Source organism: Ambystoma mexicanum, chromosome 4q, assembly GCF_040938575.1.
Source record: "Ambystoma mexicanum isolate Mex_15411 chromosome 4q, UKY_AmexF1_1, whole genome shotgun sequence".
NCBI lineage: Eukaryota > Metazoa > Chordata > Amphibia > Caudata > Ambystomatidae > Ambystoma > Ambystoma mexicanum.
In genome coordinates this window covers 1094370622-1094396354 of record NC_090928.1, presented here as the reverse complement: position 1 = coordinate 1094396354, position 25733 = coordinate 1094370622, and the positions used below count along the sequence as shown (strand labels likewise).

At 38.8% G+C, this 25733-nt stretch overlaps 1 protein-coding gene across 2 annotated transcripts in view; it reads left to right on the top strand.

Annotated features, from left to right (window-relative positions):
* The window catches only part of LOC138468205 (calpain-13-like), a 606636-nt gene that overhangs the window by 398853 nt on the left and 182050 nt on the right, over positions 1-25733 (top strand). For both annotated transcript variants that reach the window (XM_069608666.1, XM_069608665.1), the window contains exons 15-16: positions 147-343; positions 923-959. In XM_069608666.1, coding sequence (XP_069464767.1) covers positions 147-343; positions 923-959 — 234 coding nt within the window. The remainder of the gene's footprint in view (positions 1-146; positions 344-922; positions 960-25733) is intronic.

The following is a 25733-nucleotide window of genomic DNA, read 5'->3' as shown; positions in this document are numbered from 1 at the left end:
TATAATGTATGGAAATGTCTTATGATTGCACATCGGCACTTATTGTTGACTACCTAAGACATTATACACTGCATCTGTATATATACGTATTAAGTGACTTCTTGTGAATCGTGGTGATAACACATATCTTTGCTGGTCATTTCCAGAGTTCATCTGATAAAATGCCAAGGGAATTCTTTTCTCAGAAAGTATCCACAGATTTAAAATATTATGTAAAGCGTGATCTCACCACCTTCTACCGGCTGAAGGCAGGGACATACCTCCTAGTTCCTTTCACCACAGCGAGGGAGAAGGACTTGGTCTTCGTGCTGCGGACCTACCTGAAGAGCAGAGACTGTGCCGAGTAAGATCATTATTCATTCATTGTGCACTCAGTGACGACTTCTGCTGATCGTGCTTTGCCAGTCTGATGGTACCTTATGCACAGACCCTGTAAAAGTGACTTCTTCAGGAACTTGTTGCTTAGCTATACATCTCAATTAAATGAAAGGAAAGAATGTGAAGCTTTATGTTTGAACGCGTCATCTTATTGGCCATTCCATACTTCTAACCTGATATTACTGCAACCTCCTATCACTGCGGGCTTTCATGAGAGTGCTGTACTGCGCATGTCCGGGATGGCATTATAGAACATCAGAGCATGTGCAAAATCCGCTTGTGAAAGTGCAAACAGTGTTTGTGCATGAGCAATCCCAATAGCGCTACTGCAAATGCACTTCCACTGGCACTAATGCAAGGGCAAACAGACATAGTGCGAACCCCTAATTACTGAAGAGGCCAGGAACAGTTAAGTGGCCATGCAATGCGACAATATGGCCTATAAGCATGACGTGAACAATACACACTTCCTTTTGCTGCTGTAAGACTATGCACTATGACGTACATCAAATACTGATCGTTTACTTTTTGTTTAACTTTCCAGAGAACTTGGGGACACGCAAAGCAAGGCGCTAATTATGGTAGGTATGGTTTGATCTGAACACTATTTTACTGTCAGATAGATAGAGCTTGGGCTGCCAATATAGAGATACTGTCATCAACCGGATGCCAGGCTACTGATCTAACTTCACCAAGTTGTCCTGGTGGCATGAAGTGCAGTGTGTAGTGTCTCATTTATACAGCTTCAATATGAGTGCAGACCAGTGTGGGATGATCCGGTTCTAATGTGTATCTGGTGCAATGGCTCTGCTGTCAATATGCCACACAGGCATGCCATAGTCACCACTTAAACCACACTTGGGTTATTGTTATGTATTTGGCTGCATGAAGAATAATGGTGTTGCTACTGATGGGGTAGTGGCATTTCTGTTTAGGTTTCCTGTTAATGAATGAGGTCCGCATGAAAAATGTAGGATGCATGTTTAAGCACTTGCAAATTTTGGGCGCTAACCTTGATGCACTTTGAATCACTGCTGGGAGATGTGTTCCACATCCTGTTTCTCTCCATAATATCTGTGTTTTTAGAATTGTGAAAAATGTTTTGTCAAATTGTGATTCTTTATATTGTTCCTGTGAATGAATACATTAATGTTGTATTTTTCTAATTTGCAAGTTGTACGGTTTAAGCTTTTGTGACTTGATTTAATTCAGTAGAAAAGAAATTAGGGGCCATGATGTTCATATGTTTGAGAGGCCAGAGTGGCCTACTCATTTTCCTGTGAGTTTAATTGCATATTCCCCTGGTTCAGAGTAGGTCGACATTATGTTTAGGAACAAAACCTGTGGTGACCCATTATGTGAGTTGTTGTCGGTTTCAAATACATAATTGTCTTTAGCCAGCTGCTTAAAGCAGGACATAGTGCAAATTACATGAGAGATAAGTTAAAATTAGGTTTTAAGCAACAATTTGTGAAATGAAGTCGATGGGACTAGCGTGGTTATGGGCTTGACAATATGTCAGGCATACATGGCTTTTAAGCTTATATTGTTTGGTCAATTGTAGACTAATATTAACAATGAAGTAACCAATTAGATACATTAGCATATTACAACAGGAGAATGATTGAATCCAAACTTCGAGTTGAAAAACTGCTACTTTGTGATTCCTAGAGTTGAAATACTGCTACTTTGTGATTCCTAGAGTTGAAATACTGCTACTTTGTGATTCCTAAAATGAATGTTGAATTTAGTGAGATTTCGTGAAGGGTTACTATAAAAGACACTGATGAATGATTTAATGCAATAGAGTTGGCAGAGTGCACACACACGTAGATGCTTAGATAAATAGAAATATATGTGTTAATACATATGTTTAAAATAACCAAGCAATGTTTGTGATAGTCAATGTTAGGAGTGATTTCTTTCTCATAATGTTGTGTGTTTTGGGCATTTTTCAAAAATAGACACACATTGCCTACATAGGGTTATGTGAGTAAAAAACATGATGTAAGTAAATGCATGCCTTTGAGTTGTGTTTGGACGAACGGTCATATTTGACTTTGCCATAAAAAAGTCACAATTTCAATCCAGATGTTCAAAAAGTCACACAATTTAAATGCCAAAGATGCTCTTAATCGACACGAATGCCTCTGAGAGTAAGACTGTAGTGGAAGTGACCAGGGTAAAATATGCGTTACCTGAGAGCCGTCATCAACAATGGGCATCAACCATGGGTATGGTCATTTTAACCCTTTGAATGGTGAGATAGCATGTATATTGTGGGTCATAAGAACCAGTGTAGACTTGTTTCAAGGCTTCAAAAAGAGCAGGGAGTAGCCACAGCCAGTTTCCTGTGACCAACCAGGCATATTTGTCTACTGACAACTTCCAAATGCTTGTTTATACACAATATATTTTGAAGAGCCCAGCTTTATAAACCTCTTCATCGGGCCGTACCAGGTGTTAAGTGTCTGTCAACCTTATACAATCCATTTTCTGTGTTCTGGCCGTTCATTTGTACGTCAAGGCCCATAACTCTCTGTACGACCCTCTGGCTAAATCTATAAAGCAAAATTGCAACCCTTAGAATGTGGAATGAGAGTTTGCATTGTACAATCGACCTTGGATTTCTTCCATTTTGATTAATTCTGAGTCATGCTTTTACCTTTGACCTTGGCACAATGGTACATATTGAAAATGTGCAAATGCCCTGAGCAGAATATCCTAATTTAATCATTGCCATTGTTCAAAATGGGGAGGAGCCATGATCCAGAAAATCTCAAGCAAGCTCCAGTACAGCACCACTCAAATCATTTTCAATTGCTACTTGGTGAATATGCACATATGGTGCAGGCAAAACTTTTCAGGCATATAATCTAGAAACCTAGCTACCTGAATAAATTCCCAAATCCTACTAGCTGCAAGGATAGCACAGGAAGTCATGTGCTTGCCCCGGAGATCTATGACGAGCCTCCAGGGCACAGGTTCACATCTCAGTGTAGCCAACTCACCCTTTGCCTGCTATGATATTCACACATGTAATACCAATTGAATGGCTAATTTATACACCCATCTTTACCACACTTATAAGCAGAAGGTATGATCAATGTAGTATTATTATGATGTGAACAATTAATGTTTACTAATAAGTATATTAGCTTCACTTATATACCATTAGCAAATGACAATTATTGCAATGTCCTGACTTACCAACATTGGACATATTTTGTCTGCACCTTCAATTTAGCAATACTACAGCAAACCATTTTGCAAATGCAAATGCCCAAAATGGTGTCAAAAACTCACAGAACTCACTTGCAGATATCTCAAATCGGAATTCTGAATCAACTCCCCCCATTCTCAATCTTCTAGTACTTACCTGCCCTCCTTCAAACTCTTTGCCTCTCTTGCTTCAAATAAACTGTTCTCGACTGGATGTTCTCCTCTCTCTCTCTCTCTCTCTCTCTCTCTCTCTCTCTCTAGCCCCTCCTTCCTCGTTTCATAAGACTCCGACACCTTCTCCACAACACAACTCCCAATGTATGGACATCAGTCATATGTCCACTTCCCTTCACAATATACATTTCCTCACTCAACACTAAGCCCCTAGATACCTCTGGGTTTTGTGCACATGTATAAATAAATAAATAAATAAATAAATGCATAAATAAATAAACACACTCATTTTCTCATTTGGCTTTAACTATGACCTCTTTACTAATGGTCCTCGGATCATCTTCTCATTCCCACCAGTCACCCCTACAGTCTCTAAATGTATAGCCAATTGCATAACTGTCTTTCACCACTTGATAGATGTATACTGCATCTACTCAAAGATGGAAGTCATTTTGCTTCATACCTCCAATGACAAACCTCCTCTACGCTCTCCCATCTCTTTCTCCCCAGACTTTCTCACTTCCTTACACATGATTTACAGCATTTAGGTTCTAGTTAACATTGACCTGACCTCCACCAGGCCATCACAGTCACTGCCACTCTACCTCCTAAATTATAATTAAATCTGCCTGCACATCACACCCCACTCAACTAAAGCACTTATCTCTACTCATGTGTGCAGCAAACAGTTATGTTATGTTAAACTCATTTATAAAGCACAGCATCCACACAAAGGCATCTTGGTGCTCGCTCTTGCAGGAAGACGGTTAAGTCGAAGTAGTTAACTAATATCTAGGTTTGTTTAAAAAGAAAACTCTTCAAAGATCTCCGAATGGAAAAGTGATCGGTAGAAGGACAAAGAAATAAAGGAAGCGAGTTCCCCAACTTAGCTGCTGTAACAGAAAAAGCACAACCTCTGACATGTGTCAATCTCACACGAATAACCTGGATGGTATTGGATTCCTGAGAGCGGAGAGGATGATTTGGCATGTAGGGGTGGAATTTAAGCTAAAGAGATTCAGCTCTGTGCTGTAGAAGGCATGGTGCACTATACACAAGGACTTGAGCTGAACCCTACGATTAATAGAAGACAGTATAACTGGCATAGGACAGGAGAAATATGCATGGGAAGATGACTCTGGGTCACAGTTCTGGCCACTACGAAATTTGCAGACGGCTTATCAGAAACAGAGGCTGAGCAATGATGAATGAAATGCAATAATCCGCAACACTCAAGAGTTAAGTGGCAACAACATGGGCATGGAACCGTGGCAGTACATAAAACAACAGCACCCTGTTTGTAATACCCAGATTGGCATACAGGGGCAACATGGGCTTCCAGTGACATAGAGTATGTCAACTTACCTCCTAAATCCTTCACCACTGAAACCATTGTGGGAAAAGAACCAAGAGAGGAGGGCCAAAAAGGAGTCCATAAAGAAGTAGCAGAAGAGGGGCCAACCAACATAGTTTCAGTCTTGTCCCCATTCAATTTCAGGCAGTTGTCTTTCATCCAACAACCCACTACCTCCAAACAACTCCATAGCTGTGTGTCACAATCCGACCCACCTGCCACGCAACACCGCTACATATGTGCATTCAGATACTCTGTTTATGGCATAATTGTGCAGTTAAAACCTCCAAACTGCCTCTGCATTCATTTACTTGTTTTACTGCTGCAGTTTTGGACCAATCTAATTTCATGTTCCAATCCGTGTTTTGACTTAAACCAGCAGATGCATTCTGGTACATGTATGCTGTTCAAAAGGCAGAGGGCTGAAGGAGGCATACTGAGTACATTTGTTTGCAGCAAGCTATTAAGAGCTGGAGAGGCCCTAATTGCATTCACCTGTTCCAAGATACTGCCAACTAGGCTGCTAATTACAATCCATTTCTGCATGCTACTGAAGCTGGGGCTTGTCTTAATTGAACACAGCCGCCTGAGACTGCAATCAGCTCCACCCTGTTGGGCTGATGGCTCGGAGAGCCTTTATAAGCTCACTTTGAACAGAAGCAGTTGTTCAGTCAACTGCTTCTGCTGGGAGTTCATTCTGTGCTTCTGTGACCAGTTATTGAACCTTTCCTGAATACCCTGATTTTGGCTTTTGAATCCTGGTCATTGTTGCTGCCTTGCAGCACCCTTTTCAGTCTGCCTTTCCTTGATTTTCCTCCTTTTGCCTTCTGAAACCCTGCCTGCCTTTGCTGCTGTGTTACAGCACCTGTCATATTTTGCTATTAAGGCTATCCCGTTCTGTTCTGATATCTCTGCAGCCTTTCTAACTTTCTGCAAAAACTGTGTTTTCTATAAGAATGTCTGTTTCACAGACTTGTCCTATTTCTGCTTAGCTTTTCTCTTTCTCTCTGCAATCCCAGTCTTTTGAAGTGTTCCTGTTTGTTCCTTGCCTGCGATATTACCAGACTTCAGTCCGTAGTTCTAGTGCCTGTTCTTCAGTACTCTGAGTTTCCTGAACTCCTCGTATTCTCTGTATTGGCAGCACCCTACCTTTTCAGAGTCCCTTGCCTTGTGTGTCCTGATATTCCAGTCTCTGCTTTCTACCTGTATTACATCCTGGTCCATTGCTGTGCCTCCGCTCTGCATCCCTTAACAGTGTGACCCCTGGGTTGGTCTCCATTCAGATCAGATGAGGGAAAGTCTTCTGTTGCCTTTGCCTGGTTTGTTTGAGTCTTACCTGGCTCAGTACAAGGTCTCCAGTTTTACCCTTGCACTGAGTACAACAGTCTCTTCGGCACGCCTAATTCATGACGCTGCTGTATGACCGTTGTTAAGAGTAATCTGCTGGTAGCGATCTCAAGGGCTTTCCCTAATCCCTATATGTGCTTGCCTTTGCTTTCTCTCGGTCCCTTTAGTTACAGCCAGCTCCTGCCCCTGTAGTTCCTGTGAATACCTGTTACAATTCAGATCAGCTTGGTATGTACCCTGTTTATGTTATATGCTATCATTACCTAGTGCATCTCTCCTAATCTATAGTAAATACTCTGAGGTATAGCCTTTGCCCTGTGCCCATCACCCAGACTCCTGAAACTGTGATGCAGGATTAGGCTGCGAAAGATCAAGCCACATGATGATCTGAGTGAAATCAGCATATGAGTAGCAACGGAGGCAGTGAGAGTGGATGAGCTCCACCAGAGGCTAGATATAAAAAGTGAATAGAGTAGGGTACAAGGCAGTGCTCTGAGGGACCCCCAACAAAAGGGCACAGATTCAGAGAAAAAAGAGGAGAGTGAAAGAGATTGAGCTCAGTAAGACAGAAATTATTTAAACCAAAGTAACATCTGACCGGCTAGGCCCACCCTAGCTAAACGGTCAAGCAGGATCGATGGTGTCAAAGGCAGCTGACAGATCTAACAATATCAGTGCCCTCACTCAACCCTGATCTGAGAGCTGAGTTAAGTCATCAACTACAGAGACAAACAGGCTCTTGGTGCTGTGCCCCAAAGTTGCGACAGGAGCGGGGGCTTGGTCCCAAAAGCATGCTTTTGCAAATTTGGTGTAAATCCGTCCAGTAGTTTTTTTTTAAATGATCAAAATGTAAGGCAAAAAAATTAGTGATATCTCTGTTCGCTTCGCGGACGGACTTCCCGGTTCGCTCCGCGGACAGTGCCCTGATTGGCCGAGCAGCTTGCGCGATGTCCGCGGACATCCGACGTGTTTGCTGATTGGACGGCGTGGGGCGTGGAGCGCGTCAGATTTTTGGTGGCGCCCGACATCTTGCATTCGCAGACAACCACGGACAGCGAGGTGAAACTTGGTTTAAAAATTGTATTTAGTGGAGTGTGTTGGTGTGTAAGAGTGTTTGGGGAGGGTGGGGGAGTATGAGATAGGTGCAATGTTTTATTTTTTTATGTGCTAGACGCTTTTGTTGTATTCGATTTGTCTGCGGACAACACGGCTCTTCTGAAATGTCGGTAAATAAGCAGAATGGATTCGGTGTCAACTTGAAAGTGTTCTAAGACGACTCGTGGGGTCCTGGAATGTTCGCAGGGGGTGTCCTGAAGACGTTGTCTGTATTGTTTGTTGTCAAGCTGAAAGTGTTCTAAGAACACTCGCGGTGTCCTGAAATGTTCGTACATAAAGAAAATGGGGGTGTCCTGAGGACGCTGTCCGTATCGTCCTCTGGCAAGTTGAATGTGTTCTAGGAACTTCCTTGTGTCTGTGGACATTAAAATGGTTGCAATGCTTGAATCTATGGGTGTGATATGCTGCAGTGGTTGTGGCCAGGGTATAGAATGTTGGGTGCATGGCCATTTGGCCTTGCACCCAAGACTCAATGCCCTGGCCACAACCACTGCAGCATATCACACTCATATGCCATGCACCCAAGAGTCTATGCTCTGGCCACAAGCACCACAGCATATCACACTCATAGTGGCTTATAACGTTGGGTCAAAAACAAATTTATAAGGAACATTGTTATAAGCCAGTATGGGTGTGATATGCTGCGATGGTTGTATTTGTCATTTTATACTTACTATTTGGTTTAGTAACGGGAGTCCATGTTTTTCTTGTTCATTTCTGTGATAAAAGAAAATAGCATGTTAGTATTAGTATTTTATAAAGACTTATTACATTGTACAATCAACATTTTCTTCTTTTTTTGACCCTCATATTTAGTAGATGATAAAACAGAGTACTGTGCAATTTGCTCAGTTTCTGTGTTTGTTGCTAAAATCATTGGGTCTGTGGGAGAAAAAAAATCCATGTTGATTAAAAAAAAACTTTTTGAGTTATGCTACAGTTTATTTGTTTGTTTGTTTACAGTGTTTACTTGTTGTTTCTGCCTAATGCTTTATGCATTGGATTGTTCCAGTTTTTGGGAGCAGTAAGATATTAGGTATTTGTTTGGATATTGTAAAATTTTGGAGCAGTTAGATACCAGTAGGCGTATTCTAACTCATTATTTTTTTATATAATTTCGTGGGATTGATTTATCTATTTGGATATTTCTAAATTTTAGGACAGTTAGATACCAATTGGTGTATTCTAACTGTCTGTTTTTTCTCTATTTGAGTAGTATTAATTTATCTGATTAGTTGTTGTATCATCTTTGGGCAGTTAGATAGCTTTTGGAATATTGTGACAGTTTATATTTTTTTACTACAAGTCTACTTAAGGTTTAAGTACAGTTTAGTTATCAAATTTTGGTGTTAAGAACATTAAATAAGCGTTTGTAAGATTTGCTGGTAATCTCTGCTTTAGAGTAATGGTACTATCATTACATTCAAACCATCCACATTTCTTTTTTATATATGCAGTGTAGTGCCCTGAATTGGTTGTGGCTCCTGCGTGGTAGATTATACCTATTGTTGTGAAGGTTTTCCTACCAAATGATATTTGACCATGTGTGAATCCAGTCAGCTTGCAGTTGTTTTTGGTACCATCTGCATTGTAACATAGAAGCATTAGTATTGCGTATTCACTATGTGTTTGTATTACTAACGTGGAACGATTATCTGAATTGCAGGTCGAACATAATCTACCATGGTTTGCATTTTGTACAAGTTGCTGAAATGGAACAGATTCACAATTAGGTATTGATATATACACAAAGCGTTCATTGGGGATTTGTTCTTGTGTCACATTGTTGCAGAGAGTGCATGTATGTTTCCACATATATGAAATCTGGAAGATTTCATTTATAGGTATGTTTTTGTTTTCCAGTACTAATAGTAAGTACATTAGAAATTCTTGTGGATCTTCCTGTGAGTTTATAGTGAATTTCACCATTCCAGCACAGTAGTCCAATTGTTGTCTTATTCCATAAACACTATACGTGTTGTCAGGATTGTTTGCTGCATTTCTGTGAAGTACTAACATTTGCAAACACATTGGGTCTGTACTGTGTAAGTAAATGTTCTCAACAATTGGTGGCAATTGAAATAGAATATTCATTGCTACATTTGCGTAGCAACTTACACCAACTATATTTGAGAGTTTAAATGGACCAGGTAGTTCTGTATCTGACTGCTTTTTTTGAAGTTTGTCTTCCTTCTTTGAAGAAGTACCTGGTTTACTTTCCCTAATTGATTCTTTTTTGCTTGTGGCACTTGATGAAGTATTACTTTCTTTTACTCTCTTTGGAGGATTGCAGTGACATCCTGTTGCTTTTCTGTTTGATTTATTTTTCTTTTATAATGTTTTACTTTTTGTGGAACAGAATATGTGTTTAGATGGCGAGTGTATAGTGAACAAAGTCTATTGTATTCTAAAATGCCAGGAATATCAGCGTTTATTTTACTTGCATCAAAGTTGATTAGAAATAGACCGTCAAGTGTATGTAAGCATGATAGTGCTACGTATCTCATTCCTTCTTTAAAGACTGTGTTACCAATGTCTATCATTGCTTTGTCTAGGGTAAGACCTTGTGATTTATGAATGGTGACTGCGTATGCAAGAGTTAGAGAAAATTGTTCTCTGCTTACATACATGTCTTTGAAGAGAAGGAATCGAGCTGTTGAGCGTCCTATTATTTTTACGTCTGAAAGTTTGTCAAAGAGAATATTGACAAACTGAATTGTGTTGTCACGTGGGCATGTTTGAAAGCCAACAACTGTACCCAGTGCTCCATTAACTAGTCAAGGTTACGTTTCAGCATTACTCTGCAATTTAAGGATAATTTTAATAACTTTTCCAAGCCTGCTGTGTTTGAGATTGATTTTTCTAAACTATTTAGTCTTGTTGTGGCTTGGTCACACATGGGTAGTGTCATTCCATGTACATCTAGTTTGTCTGTGGCGCTAATTTCCATTATTGGTTGCATTTCTTTACTTAACATTATTTCATTGAATTTGAAACAGCTTGCAAGTGTTAGCATTAAGGCCATACAATTGGCATTTTTGTGGGCTAATTGTTCCATAACATCTGTAGCACATGCATTATCACCATAAAGTGCATGAATGTGCCGGGTTTTCAATATTGCTTCTGCTTCTTTAAAAAGTATACCAACTCTGATACTTTTTAAGATGTTGGCATAATTGAGATCTGCAGATTGGCGCGTGTTTTCTGTTAATTCTCTGTATTGGAACTGTTGCCAAAGGTTGACATTTCCTATGCTGCCAACAGTTTTACGGCAGAGTTTGTGTCCTAATGTTTTAAAAATAGGCTCACCTTTTAGTGGTGTCAATTGAAGAAGATCTCCGAAAACAATAATGTGTTTTCCTGCAAAGAGCTCTTCATAGTTTGTTTTGAGTACTTCTTGTAATTCGAGGTGATTCAAAGCCAACATTAGGTTGGACACCATGCTCACTTCATCTATTAGTAGCATTTTCATTTGTTTCAATGCTCTGCGTAGTTCCATTGCAGCTTCTGCAGAAAGTTTATAGTAATCTAATTTGTTTTGGTGTTCTACTGGCAGGAGTAGTAATCGGTGTAAAGTGACACCACCTATGTTGTAGACAGCTAAACCTGTGGGGGCAGTGACAACAGCTGACAGTTTGTTGTTTGTCAATTGTTGAAGGAACTTACTGATGATTTTGATTAGGAATGCTTTGCAGAACCAGCTTCACCACTGACATACAATAGTATAGTAAGGAAAACAAACCAGACTGACTACCCCTCTCTCATAGGCCTGTCAAAGACACAGGTGCAGATGTTAAGAAACTGTTTAATAAGTCAACAGTAACATATATCTTGCGGGAGCCAATTATTCAGCTAAGACCGGTAGTTGCAAATGTATAAATCACTTTAATAATTGCTTAAAAAACCACATCTTAAAAAAAAAACACGGCTACTGAGCGACCGGCGAACAGCACGCCATCTCTTCACGGTTCCGTGTATTGAGATTCTACAACAGGCGCTACACCAGATGAGTCTGATGAAAGCAGCTTTTTTTGATGACAGCTGACTACGCGGTAGTTAAAAAACAGATTCTGAAGATTCACCTACACTGAGGTGCCCTCTGGTTCCAGATACTGTGAAATACAGAAGATATCCAGTATTTATAGCTCCTTGGTCTACAATAATATACGTTGACCATAGATGTGGCTTTTCGTATGAGAAAAGGGTGATGAAACTAAGCTTCAATATAATAACTACTGTCCTGAAGATGGCCCAATAACTACTGGTTTGACCACCGTAGACAACAATGGTACTTTCAAGAAGGGCCGAAACATTTGTCGACCTATAGGAAAATCTAATGTCATTTTCTGATGTCATGCATACTGTAAATATCAAATATGCTGTAAGAAAATGTAAACTGTTGAACCCTTAGTTCACAAAACGTATGAATTGGAATGAAAGGTATGAGTGGTGTATGAAAAAGTCTATTAATGTTTTTTTTAAGATGTGGTTTTTTAAGCAATTATTAAAGTGATTTATACATTTGCAACTACCGGTCTTAGCTGAATAATTGGCTACCGCAAGATATATGTTACTGTTGACTTATTAAACAGTTTCTTAACATCTGCACCTGTGTCTTTGACAGGCCTATAAGAGAGGGGTAGTCAGTCTGGTTTGTTTTCCTTACTGTTTATAACTCCCTGTTTTACAGATCTGACCCCCCGAGAACAAAAAAATTAGGAGAACCCACTTATATAAATACAATAGTATAGGTTTGTAATTTTGACAGGTGCATTCTTTGTTTTCATGTTGTACACCATGTGCAATTGTGCAATTTCGTTTGTTACCTCTTGAAAAATGCTATGTTGCTCATTGTTTTAGCTTTGATTGAAGTATAGTTAAGTCTTCTTTATCTTCATACTGACACATGGTGTTTTCTACTTCTACCATAGCTAATTCTGCCTCATTTGTTATTAGTGGGTCTCCCAGTGGTTCTTGGCTTCCTGTGACAGAAGGTTGACTGCTGTCAGGAGTGTCCTTATCTAGTTGGGCCTGGAGTTCTTCTTCGTGTTGCTGTTCATTGTGCAACATTGTTTTGTACTGTGCAAAGTTTACATCAGTTATACTGCTTTCATTTGCTTTGAAAGCGTCTTCATTTGAGTCATAGTTATCTAGTATTTCTTCTTCTTTTCTCCATGGTTTAAAGAGTTGTAGCAGGGACATGTAATATACTTCTTTATGTTGAGGAGTCTTTAATGATAATTTGATATGATTAATTAAATTTGGTTTGGTGAGTTTTACTAAGCTGCCTTCACAGTTTGTCACTTTGTATTTACGGTTTTGTTCATCAGGTTTTATATTATTTTTGTATGTGTAGTTTTGGGCTATGTGGTATAGACACATGGTTTCCAAAGTGGTACTCCTGGTTGGGTAGTATGTGTCCAATAAATTATTTTTTAAAATGTCTTGGCTGTTGGGATCATGTTTGGCTATTGTTTCTATATCTTCGTATGATTTTAGAACTCTTTTTCTAGATTTAGCTGGACCAAGACTTAGCCATACTATATTTGCAGATTTACCATGCAATGCAGTACCAGTTAATCGATCAGCTGCTTCATAGGATCCACATTCTCTATGGGACAGCATTTTTATGCCCAAGCTGTATAATTTCTGAGACACTGTGTTATCTGTTGACAGGCCATTCCAGAATTCTCGGAGCTCTGTCTTTTCTGATTTGGTTAAGTATGCTGTGACATATCGTGCAACTGCAGTAGAATTATCTGCAATGTACTGCACATCTATGTTTGCATTCCATAGGTGGGCAATGATTGCATTGTAATCATTGATATATTTTTCTTCTTCTTTTCTTTTTATGCAATATGTATTTTTAGGTGACTTACCTTTAACACTATGTCTAACTGAAGACATGAGGTTGTTCACTTGACCTGTATTTGTAACTGGTTTAGCGAAACCAAATCGGCATTTGGTGTAGTATTTCCCTTTGTTTTTGTATTTGCGACGACAATATTTGCCTCATTTGTGTCTTTGGAATTGTAAAATTTTTGCATGAAGATCACTATTTGTGGATTCTGATGGAATTTCACAAGTGACATATTTTTCAGTAAACTGTAAAACAGTGGCATCACTGTCTTGACCAAATTTAGGAGCATCTTTCATCCATAAAAGCATGTGGACATGCGGTGCTCCTCTGGCTTGGTATTCTTTTCTCCAAAAGAAGTGTTGCACTTCTCCAAGGGGAGGAACAGTTTCATTACAAATAAAATGTAGCATAGCAATGAAGCGATGGTGAAAATATCTTGAAACATTAACAGGATCCTAAGAACAAAGTTCTCCAGGTGGTAGTATATCTATGTTTGCTTTGTTTTCATTTGATATGCGTAGGAAAGCATGTAAATCTTCCCATGCATATTCTGCACAACTTAATGTAACAAACCAAGTGGGTGGGCCAAGGTTTCTGATCATACAACCTACATCTCCATGACGTCGAAACCAGTACTCTTTAGTACCATGCATAATTTCTAATAGATTTGTAAGATTTGCTTGTAAAACCTCATCTTTTTGTTGAACTTTTTGGAATAATTGTGTAGCTGTCATATTTTGAAAGTGTGATCCTGATTTTAATATGTGTGCAACTCCGTAACATAAAGTTGCTAGTTCACTTTCAAAGAGTAGGTGGAATATGTATTCCACATTTTGTCAAAATCTGGGATCTTCAGAATACATTCGTAATGAGCGATATTCTGATGCTGATATTTGAATAGGTATATCATCGTATCTTCCTCCTTTGACAGTCGGAAAGAGTAGAGGAAAAGCATGTGCTTCTATACTTTTTCCCCATATGCTAATTGGTGATCCTTTTGCTTGACTCATTTGGTACGTTTCCAGTGCATTTCTATGGTGTCATTAGAGTGCAATGGATGAATTGTATAATGGTCTAAAGTGCTTGATATTGTAGCAGGATCTAGGAGCTGAAATTGACCAGCTTCTTGTGTCTCTTGAATTATTTCAGTTGTATCTTTCAAGTTTTCTTCAATATTAATTTCTTTGTAATATTCATTATTCTCTTTAAGATATTGCAGGGCTTCTCTAACTTTATGTAAATCTACCAGTTGTTGCCAAATGTTTTTGTCTTTTGTAGGTACTCCATTTACCAAGATAATTAAAGATTGTTGCATTGGACGTTGCACTCTAGAGTGTGCACATTTTCTTTTAGATCTAATGGTAAATACACTACTTTTCCACGAATACCTTTCACTAATTCAGAGGAAGGTAATTTTGCAGTTTTTGATTGAAGGTGTATTATTGCTTGAAATGGGTGCACTGTTTGAATTATGATGCTCTGATATAAATTAAGTTGTTGAAGGGATTTTGGTAGTGGATATAATTCCAAGTTATTTGTGATAGCATGTGAAGGAGTTTGGTTGCTGTCAAGTTTTGTAGTGCAGTAACTGCAAAGTATTATGGGGTCAGTTATTTCGTATTTGTTTTCTGCTATAAAGTAGAGAGCTAATTCAAACCATTTAGATTCTTCATTGTCTTCTATTTTGTATGATAGGTCTACAGTTTTTGTGTTACTTTTAAAAAAAGTTCTGCGACAACGTACACACACATGGTTTGGTACTTCAGCTGAAGTACTTTCAAATTATAGTATTTCTTTTTTGTATGTGTGTAGTGAAAGGTTGCCATGTGCAGAATTGTTATGAAGTTGGTTTACAGCTAATTCATCTTGTAAGTGGATTTCACTTCCAAAATATTTTGTCTGGATATAGTTGATTTCTTTTAGTAGGTCTTTTGCTGTACCATGTAGAAGAATGTTATTTAAATTGGCTAGTGCTAAAGCAGGACTCTTAGCATAGTACAGTTTATAAACTAGATTTCTTATACTTGCATGATGTGTTGATATCCTTTTGATATCATGGAAGGTTGTTTTGCAAGTAGGTCCTGTAATGCAGGCCAATGAATGTCCTTGTAGTCCTGTGTACTTGCGTACTGGACAAGCATCCATATTTTGCAGTAGTTTCATTTTGATTTTGTCTTTGCTTTTCACATATTGATTGAGGAATTGGCGTAAAGACTTGAACAATTTTTTGGGAATGTTACACATTGACGTGCATGACCATTTGTACACTAGATGTTCTGATTCAGTTCTGATTCAGTTGAATGGAGGGGTAAATCTACGTTTTCAGGGCATATTTTTGTAAGGAGTACTTCTTGTCCATTATGGTATTATTAACTTTTTCATAACCTCGACCACTGCTATGTATGGCAATTGTATTTGTTTGCTTTTGTTTGTACGCTTATTCATTAAAGTATGGTTCTGTGCCTGTAGTGTGACTCCATTCACCTCGACAGATATTGAAGAAGTTATTTCTGTTGACATTTCGTTTATTGAGAAGTCTTTTTTGTAATTTAGTTATTAGTTTTGTTAGTTGTTTTATTCTATTTAACACTAAAATAAATAACTCTCTTTTGAGAAGAATTGCACTGTCTATCAACGCTTCTAAGATTACTTTTCTACGATAGGTTTGAAGTGTTGAACCTTGTTTCGCTCCTGTTTTCATACGTTTTTGAAGGACTTAGTGACGGAATAGTTTGGCTAAAATACTTTTCTTGGTATGCTTACTTTGTACAGATTTATAGAAGAAGTTTTATTTGTAGTGATAGTTGATTTTCTGTTAATTGTTTTTGATTTGTTTTACTTTTTGATAGAGGAGGCAACGTTTTTGTACTAGAAACTTCTTCTGTTTCACTACATGACTGTATTAGCTATTGTGTTTCAACTTTTTTTTACAAATTCTGCTATAGATGGATGTTTATGTTGGAGAGTTTTCTTTTCATTTGCTCTACTTCTGCGTTCCTTTCTATGGAGTTGCTTTTTGGTAGGCATTCTTTAGGGTCTGTTGAAAACAATATAGAAGGTATGGGTTGGGGTGTTCTGGAATGCATGTGTGTTGTGTGCATGAGTGTTTGAGTAAGATGATAAAGATGTATGTAATGGTGTGTGATTGTACTTTGGGAAGTACAACTACTAGGGATGGGTATTCTTGAATTAATGTGTTACTAAACTGGGGGTCGGATGCCAGAAAAAAGAAAGCCAGTGGTTTGGAGAAGTATAAATAGTATATCTAAAGCTATACAATTAAAACAGTTGTTTGTTCTACAACATCTAAATTCAAGCGGCTGAGTTGGGTAATTTGTGTGTCGATAAATAGGAAGTTGTGGGCCATTCTGCCAGTAAATCACTCTTTAAGACGGGGGGTTTTTTGGTCAGAATGGTGCAGAATCTCTATTTTTAGGCACAGAAATAGTAATAAATTAACCTTACAGTGTGTTTGAGTAATGATTCAAATATTATTGTAACATTTTACTTACTTTTTTTCTAAAATGAGGAGTTTGCTTCTTAGTTGTTCTTTGTACTTCAAATTTGGCTGCTTCTTTTCTGGGGAATGGTCTTCACTGCAATTGTAAAAGAAAGAAATTAGTAATTTGGTTTGTATATAGCACTGTTTTTAATTTATACATAGATTCTTTAAATTGAAATGCTCAGCGCCTTCCTCAAAACCATTAAAACTATCTTATGACTAACTGTAGGAAAGAAAATATCTTTACTATGGCTTGTGAAATTCATAATGTACCACTGTATACCACTATTCCTGTAACTAAGCTTTTCCACGTAATAGTGAGTCAATATCATAGCCTGCTTTTCCACGTAATAGTGAGTTAATGTCATAGCCTGCTTGTCCTATATAAATGTAAGTAATTATATAAATTGAAAAAATTAAAACCAATTATGTGTTTGTTCAAATATTATTGTTTGAGATTTGATCATGTGTGCATGTAATTTTGTTTGATTATATGTAGTCTATACATTTTATTTAAAAAATGATGGTTAAACATTATTTGCGCGTGTGTGTGTGTGTATGAAGAAATTAAACGGTATAAAGGTTTGTAAATCACAGTTCATTTTAGGACAATGAAAAAATGATTGATTTCATTTTACAGATTATACAAGGTAAAAGTCGGTTAGGAAATGTGTTCATGTACTGTATAGAAAATATGCATACCTGTAGTTTGTGTTCATGCATATGGATATGGACGAAGCTGCAAGTAGAAATCTTGGAGACTTGTATAGTATTTCTCGTAGATTGTGCTTGCCAATGGTATGAGACATGTACTCCGAGAGATTCACCGTACATTGGCAGTGCTGAACTATGATGATGCAGTTACATGTAGAGGTCTTGGATTTGATTGGTGGATGGTCATGTGATTTCTTAACTACATCCAATGAGGGAATGGTACAGAGAGTGAAGTGAAAATGGTAGAAGGGCTGTCCATGTTACGATATGTTCGCGGACATGGCGGTAGTTCTAGGACACTGTGTATTACATCCGTGGAATTTGGGGTGGGGAGACATGCAAATGAGATTGAATGTAGCAAGGGATTGGTCAGTAAAGTTTAGTGAGTGTGTTGTGCTAGGAGAAGTTTTCTCAGATATTCTTTTGCTGAGAGAAGAACAGATAGCTATGGCTGAGTGTTTCAAAAAACAGATTGTGTGGATTTTGGGAGACTCGTGGATACATTGGTTGAAGGTGCATGCAGAAAGCTGTGGAGTATCTATAGATTTTGGATTCCCACATGTGGAAGTGCACTGGCATGGAGTGCGTGGAATGAAGTGGTTGGACTTGCTACCTCTCTGTGCAACTTTGAAGATAGAGCAACATCCAGACATGTGTCTGGAATTTCTTTGCAATTTGCAATGAAAGAAGGACTTCAGAAGATAATGGACATGTTTCCAAACTCCAAAGTAATTTTTTCACGGATTGCGCAGAGACAAATGTGCCTTCGTTCTTTCTCATGTGGTCCACAAATGGAGAAAGCAAGGCATAATGTCAATAAGGCTGTTTGTGCCTTTCTAAGAGATTTTGGCATGTCCTCTTTTCACAATGAAAATATTATGTTTCGTAGTACATACATTTTTCGCAGAGATGGAGTCCATCTTACTTATACTGGCAATCAGATTTCTCTGAGAAATGTACAAAATGCATTGCGACCTTTTTTAGAAATACAGCATCCATTTTGATGTAGGTGTTAAGTATTTATAATTTTTGACATACAAACACCTCCCAAAGGCTCTTTTCAGAGCCACCACTTGCTCCCAGAGAAAAATGCAATGGCTACAATAGGGTAGCACCCCAATTTTTTTTATGTTCGCGAACTGTCCGCGGACTTTTAAGATATGCAAAGGGCCCTGCTTTATTTATCTTCACTTCTATTTTTTAACTGTGAAAGGCGGCTCTGAAAAGAGCCTTATTTTTTTTGATTTTTGTTATTTTGTATTTTTTTTGGTTTTTTATACACAACACACTAGGAGAGGAGGGGACAAGAGGGTAAAGGGGGGGACACCAACCACATGGATAAGAAAGGGCGAGCTGAGAGAGGAAGATGTGGAATGGGTTTTATTTGGGTAGTGAGCAGGTCTTCTCGTGCTCTGAGACGATAGTCTCAAAAGCACTCCGAAGTCGCTCCCCCCTGCAAAGTACTGTGTCACAGTACATACATACAACTGTGACCCTCGAAATGTAAGGGTCATCAGAATTCTGTATGGCCTGTGAGGCAGCTTGAGGAAGACGCTGTCCCACAGAGGTGTTCCTTGTGGTGACAAGATCAGACACGGAGAATGAAGTAGCGGCAATCAACCTACTATGCTCTTCGCAAGGTACAACCTGGCGAATGGCCCCAGTGTGGAATGAGTTCAGATGTTGCTTCATGGTCGTTGTCCCAAAGCTGTACGCACCATGCCTCCCGCGACTGAGTACCATTTTACACTCATTGCAGGTGACACGGTTCGCACGAGCCTTAGGAACATTACCATGAACGGTAAACAACCGCCACACCCAAGAATCATGCCGAGGGCGGGTAGTAGTGATTTCCTCTTCCTCATTCTCGTCATCCTCTTCCTCCTCCTCTGTATCCTCACTCCTGTTCCCCTCTTCAGGCCCTTGGGGAGATGGTGGTGGTGGAGGGGGTGGGGGTGGTGCTGAGGCAGATGTAGCACCAGGTGGCAATAGTGGAGCCATGGATGTCATCGTCTTGGAGATGGAAATCTCAAAATCTGCAAAGTATGCAGCAAAATGCAGTGTGCTCTGTGGAATAGCCAGAAACACAATAAGAATGAGCTCTAGGGCGTGGTCTTTTATAGGGGTGCTTGTACGCGGTTCGCAGACATGCACGCGCCGTCCGCAAGACAGATCGAACACCAAAAAAGGTTCAAAAAGTCCCAAAAACTATGTGGAAACTTAGGATTAGTATGTGGGATTTGTGGTATGGTGAGTTTTTAATGAGAAATATTGTGGATTACTTGGAAATGTACTTTTAAACTGTTCGGGGATACGAACAGTGTCCGCATTCAGAACACGCGATCAGCGTGGGCACGGTCACATGATTGCTTCGTGAGCATGTTCGCTAAGGAAGCGGCCGTCCGCAGGACACCCAATGTACGGACATTGTTTTGCGCATGCGTGTTGATGATCTACGGACAGTGTTCGGGTCCTGAACTAATTTATTTACGAACAATTCAGGACACCAGGAGTGTTCTTAGAACAGTTTCAACTTGCTAGCGAACACTACGAACAGGCACTGTGTTCTTAAGGACACCTCGATTTTCGTTTATTTACAAACATTTCAGGACAGTACGAGTGTTCTTAGAACAGTTTCAACTTGCATGAGAACATTACGGATAGATATAGGATAGATATAGTGTCCTCAGGACACTTACATTTTCGTTTACTTACAAACATTTCTGAACAACCGCGCTGTCCGTGGACACCTAAATTGGTTTTAACACAAAGAACTGAAAGTAATTACAACACAATATAAAAAAGTTACTTTATTTGACATATGTAAATAATTTATGACTGAGAAGGTGGGGCAGAAACGGAAACAAAAACAGGAGAATTAGGGATTTCAACATAATTGAGATCAGGTGAAGAAGGGATGGAAATGTCATCAAAACGTTTTGGTCCATGGAGAGGGTTTGGGGTTAAATGAGTGGGATATGGTGAGGGGGGACAAGTACCGGTGGGACAATGGTATGTTGTTGGTAGTTTTAGGTGATCTTCCACAAAGTTCTTTAAATCATTAAAATTTGCCATAAGTTGGTCCATTTTTTGGTTAATGTGTTCCAGAGTGTTATCCACCGCTTCTTTTTCTGTGTAAGTGGCAATTTTTGTATGGTCTGTAAAAAAAACAAATGTATATGTTAAACGTATACAAAATAATATTTATTAATTGGTTTATATAGTAAAGTGTGTACCATTAGGTGCACTATCTTCTGACATTTTGTCTTGTGGGAAATGCTCCTCTAGCCACTCCAGAGTACTACACATTTCTGTGAGAAAACAAAAAAGTAATATATTTTTTTTATCTAATACAGAAAGTTTATAAATATATTAGTAAAATGACGTGCACTTACTATTTCAGGAAAGTATGTGTTGAGTAGTCTGTACGTCTGGTCTTGCTCTTAGTTGTGGAGTGTCTGTGAGGTATTTATGTTGGAAGCCACTTTATCCTCTTTTGGTATATTCCATTTTAGAACATATTGTATTTAAATGAATGGTTAGTGTGTTACATATATGGGTTACATTTCTTAAGTATTACTACATATACTTTGTATGTGTGCTGCTTTGTGAATTTGTTAAATGTTCCTATGTTATGATATAACAATTACACATACCCCTCCAGAGTTTTTAGGTGGTGGTACTGTTGTTCGAACATGTCCGCGGACAGTCAAATTCAGTAGAAAGGGTTCAGTATGTTCCATATTACATGTACATAAAGGTAAAGTTATTATCGTTACGTTGTGCTACTAAAAAACTATGAAATTCAGTAAAAAACTTTGTTAAAGGGACGTTATGGTTCAGTTGCGCTACAAAAAACCTATTAAATTCAGTAAAAAAACTTTGTTAAAGGGACGTTATGGTTAAGTTGCGCTACTAAAAACCTATCAGATTCAGTAAAAAAACGTTGTTAAAGGGACGTTATGGTTCAAAATAAAAACGAAAAACCCCTGAAATTCGGCAGTTATGGTAAGATAAGCATCCATAACTCGCGCCACCGTGCACTGCTAACACTAACACCCAGGACATCAAAGATGACATCACAAATGAATTTCATAGGTTTTAGAAGCGCAATTTAACCATAACGCACCTTTAACAAATTTTTTTACTGAATATATATATATATATATATATATATATATATATATATATATATATATATATATATATATATATATATATATATATATATATATATATATATATATATATATATAGAATCTGGATGTTCCACAATGCATTTTAGCAAACTTGGACCCTGTGAGTGAAAGGGCTGAAAGTGTGGCGCAGCAGAATAGAACAGCTGACGGTCAAGGAAGATTCGAGAAGGCTTGCCTGGCCCAGTGTCAAGAGTCAGGGCTGCCAAGAGCCTGGTTATCTACTCGAGAAGATACAATGAATGTGAGAAGCGAGCTGTGCTCCTGTTTGAGGTGTAATGGAAAAAAAAATAGAAGTGCCATGTTTTCTTCATTTAATAGTATTAAATACAACAAATGTGGTCTCCAGTCACATGGTCAGAAGAAAATAGACTTTGGGGCGGGCTACACCGGGACCAGAAGATAAGGGCATGACTTCACTCCCTTTTATTCTCAGGCATAGTGAGCCATTGCAAGGCCAGGTTCAAAGCATAATTGACTGGCTGACAGCAGGAGTGATGATGGATGTTGGGCTAATTGGGTGTGGAGGCATGAACAGGCTAACCCCCTAGCACCTGGGTTACCAGCTTGACAAGCAAACTAGTGGACGGAGCACTGACCGCTGTGAGGGGTCAGAAATAAGAGTCAGACACAAGGTATTCATATTCTCAAGTAAAGACATTTATGGAAACATAAACCGGTTGGGAAACTGCCTAACTGGCCATATTCCAAGAGGGGTTTATTTACCTAAAAATCTAAAATTAAGCATCAGTCTATGTCAAGAAGTCAGTAACTGAAAAGCCGGCCTTGTGTCCAAATCATCCAATACTGTCCCTCACACTAAAACAAAACAACAAAGGGTGCAAGGAAAATGTCTTTATCTTGGTGTTAGCAAAACGTTTTCAAAACCAAAATGTAATATTGACTAAAACAAAAATGTTCTATGATGTAAAAATTCTTAGATCTAGAGGGTGGAACCCTTCCCCTGGTTTCTTAATTAGGATGGCAAAAATTCCACTTTAATTAACAGTTCCTTTGTTCTTTCACTGGACTCCCAAAGTTCTTGTTTCAATCATAAGTCTTGCAGCAGTCTTTTTGTAAGGTTTCCTTTAACTATGCAGATTGCCTGGTGTACTTTTCTGCCCAGAATCTTCATTCAATCTCATCCACCTTGTATTCTCGCCTGCAATTATTTCTTTATAATTCCTTCAATTAATCTCAACCACCTGGTATACTCGCCTGCCAGGATTTCTTTACATAACTTTAACTGCCTGGTGTACTTGCCTGCCAGGACGTTTCTTAATTTATACACAGTTCCTTGGTTATTCAAAAATGGCCTATACCTTGAGATACTTGAAATGTTTGTCTATTTTAGCACATGCTGAAACATCTCCTCCACACTGGTATCGCATGCACTTTTACTGAATTGGGGTTTGTCTTTGTACTGTGTCTTGTCTGCATACAACTATTCTTCCTATCGGGTGTTGCATTAATACTTTGTCTTGACTGCCTTCAAATATTCTTCTTATGATCTTGTCATCGTTAACAATCTCATATTTATCAAATGCAGGCTGGCACACTTGTTAGAATACCCCTGGGTTCTCTAGCTGTTTTGGGCATACTCACTGGTCTCTTCCAGCATCTCTGACTCTGCCTGTGCCTTTGTAGAAGAGCTGCTTCATTTGCTTTCCACTCTGGAATCAGTGGAGGCCTCTCTAGTGTTATATGTGGCTCCGCGGTCACATGCTGGCTTCCTCTCTGAGTCTGGATTGACAATCGCTGCTACCCCAAGTGCTTTGACACCCAGGAGCCGCTGTGCATCTCCTCATGTTTCCATGTATCTCCTTGTGTTTCTGCAACATTTCCTGCTCATCTGCTGCGTCCCTCCTTCTGTCCCGGTAACCTTCTTTGAGTTTCTCGCGTTTGTGAGCCTCCGCCTGAAGTGTACAGTCCTTTCCTGCACTGCTCAACTTCATAGTGCAGTCACCTTTTAATATGTTTAAATGTCACATGCACCGTAGGCTTTGAAAAAATATAGCCTGCAAGTTGTATTTCGGGTACCTGTCATTTCGTGCAAACTCTCTCATCCTCCTTGTCTCCGTACATGAGTGATTATGGGAGTTGGAGTCCATGTATGTCGTTGGTTTTGCACTTCACACATGGCTTTTCTCAGAAGATTTACAAAAAGGCATATTAGAAACAGAATGTGGAATGTGTGAGTTGTGAGTGTTTGGGTAAAGGCATGACTAAAATGACAATAGGCCATTAGGAATGGAGGTATCAGCGGGTTTCCTTCATGAGAAGGGGGGAATACTGTCTCAACCAATTGAGCCAAAACATCTCCTCAGTAGTTGCCTCCTCCCATGTCATCCTCCCTCATAAATCCACTCCCAGGATCAGGTAGCAGCTGCTGTCTCCTCACCACATGGGAGGAGTGCTTACTAAAACCAGGTAAAGTTCCTAACTTTTCTTCTCCCGGGGGATTAGAACTCAAAGGGAACTACGTCAAAACGGATAAACATAAAGTGAGTTTAATTACCCCTCTTTACTTTACTCCAATGTTTCAAAGTGACGAACAATTACTAGTTAGACAGATCTCATATTGATGTTAATGTTGTTTACACACCATGAACCCGACACATACAAATCATTACAAAAAAATATCAATTTAATCATCAAATATTGCATATAGGTAAAAAGGCACACATTGCCACATATATAATATTGCACATTTCAACAATTCGGCATTTCACCATTGATTAAAACAGTTTTTGATAGAAAAAAGAACACATAGTGAAGAACAAACACAGGGGGGTGTACGCAACACAAAATGTTGATGTTATTTGAAAACACTTTGTTTGCAAGCGAAATGCCCTAGTCAATATAAATGAGTATTTCAGATGACTGTCGACATGTTTCGGCCGTTTATTGTTTCAGACACTATCTCTAGTATCTTAACTTCTTTTCTTTGAAAAGGCCATCTTCAGGACAATATTTCTTTTTGAAAAGTCAACAAAGACTTAATACACCAAGGGTTGATCACCAGGACCAATCCTACAACAAAATACACAAAAACATACTATAAGAGACCACATTTAAAACATTTCATGGGTTCATGGTTATTCTCAGACAAATATGGATATTGGTATTCTACAACAAACGCAACCAAACTGTTACAAATCTAAATAAATTATCAAACCATACACAAGTACAGAATTCACTTTGAAAAATAATTTTTAGACATCAGAATAAAGTAAGCACACTGTTCATAACTCCAGTTGATACAATTTTGTTAAAACTACAGAGTAGTCCTAACTCAAGACAAATGATTATTTTTTTCCCTGTCATGCGCATGAACTTGCTATGCGGAGGCATCAATGTACACTCCTTATACAGACTGAGCCACTTTTACCATCCAGGTTTTGCAGCCCTGTGTGTTTCGTGACTACATCTTTTTAAATTTTGGTAGCGGCCAGATCCGGTAAGTTATGCACCTTTCGGTGTTAATACATTTATAGCTTCGGTCCCACATTTAATGTATGTTTTCAGAATCAATTTCCCTCGGTAAACTTTGGGGCCTTTTGTGCCATCTTCAAGTGAAGTGTGGTATCCCCCACAAACGATCTCAGAGCCCGCAACATTTGGCTTTGATGTGTATCTAATTAGAAGTAGCCATTAAGTGACTGAAACATGCTGCACAAAAAACGTGGAAAAGCTCCATCTGATGCAAAGCGAAAATCAACAACAAACAGCAGTATGACTTGCCAATTAAGCATATCATATAAGCATATCATTATTGATTTATTTTATTTTACTTATTTATTGAGCATTTGTTAGGCGCCTAAACAACAACATGGTGTTTCCAGGCACCACAATGCAAAGTGGGGAGAG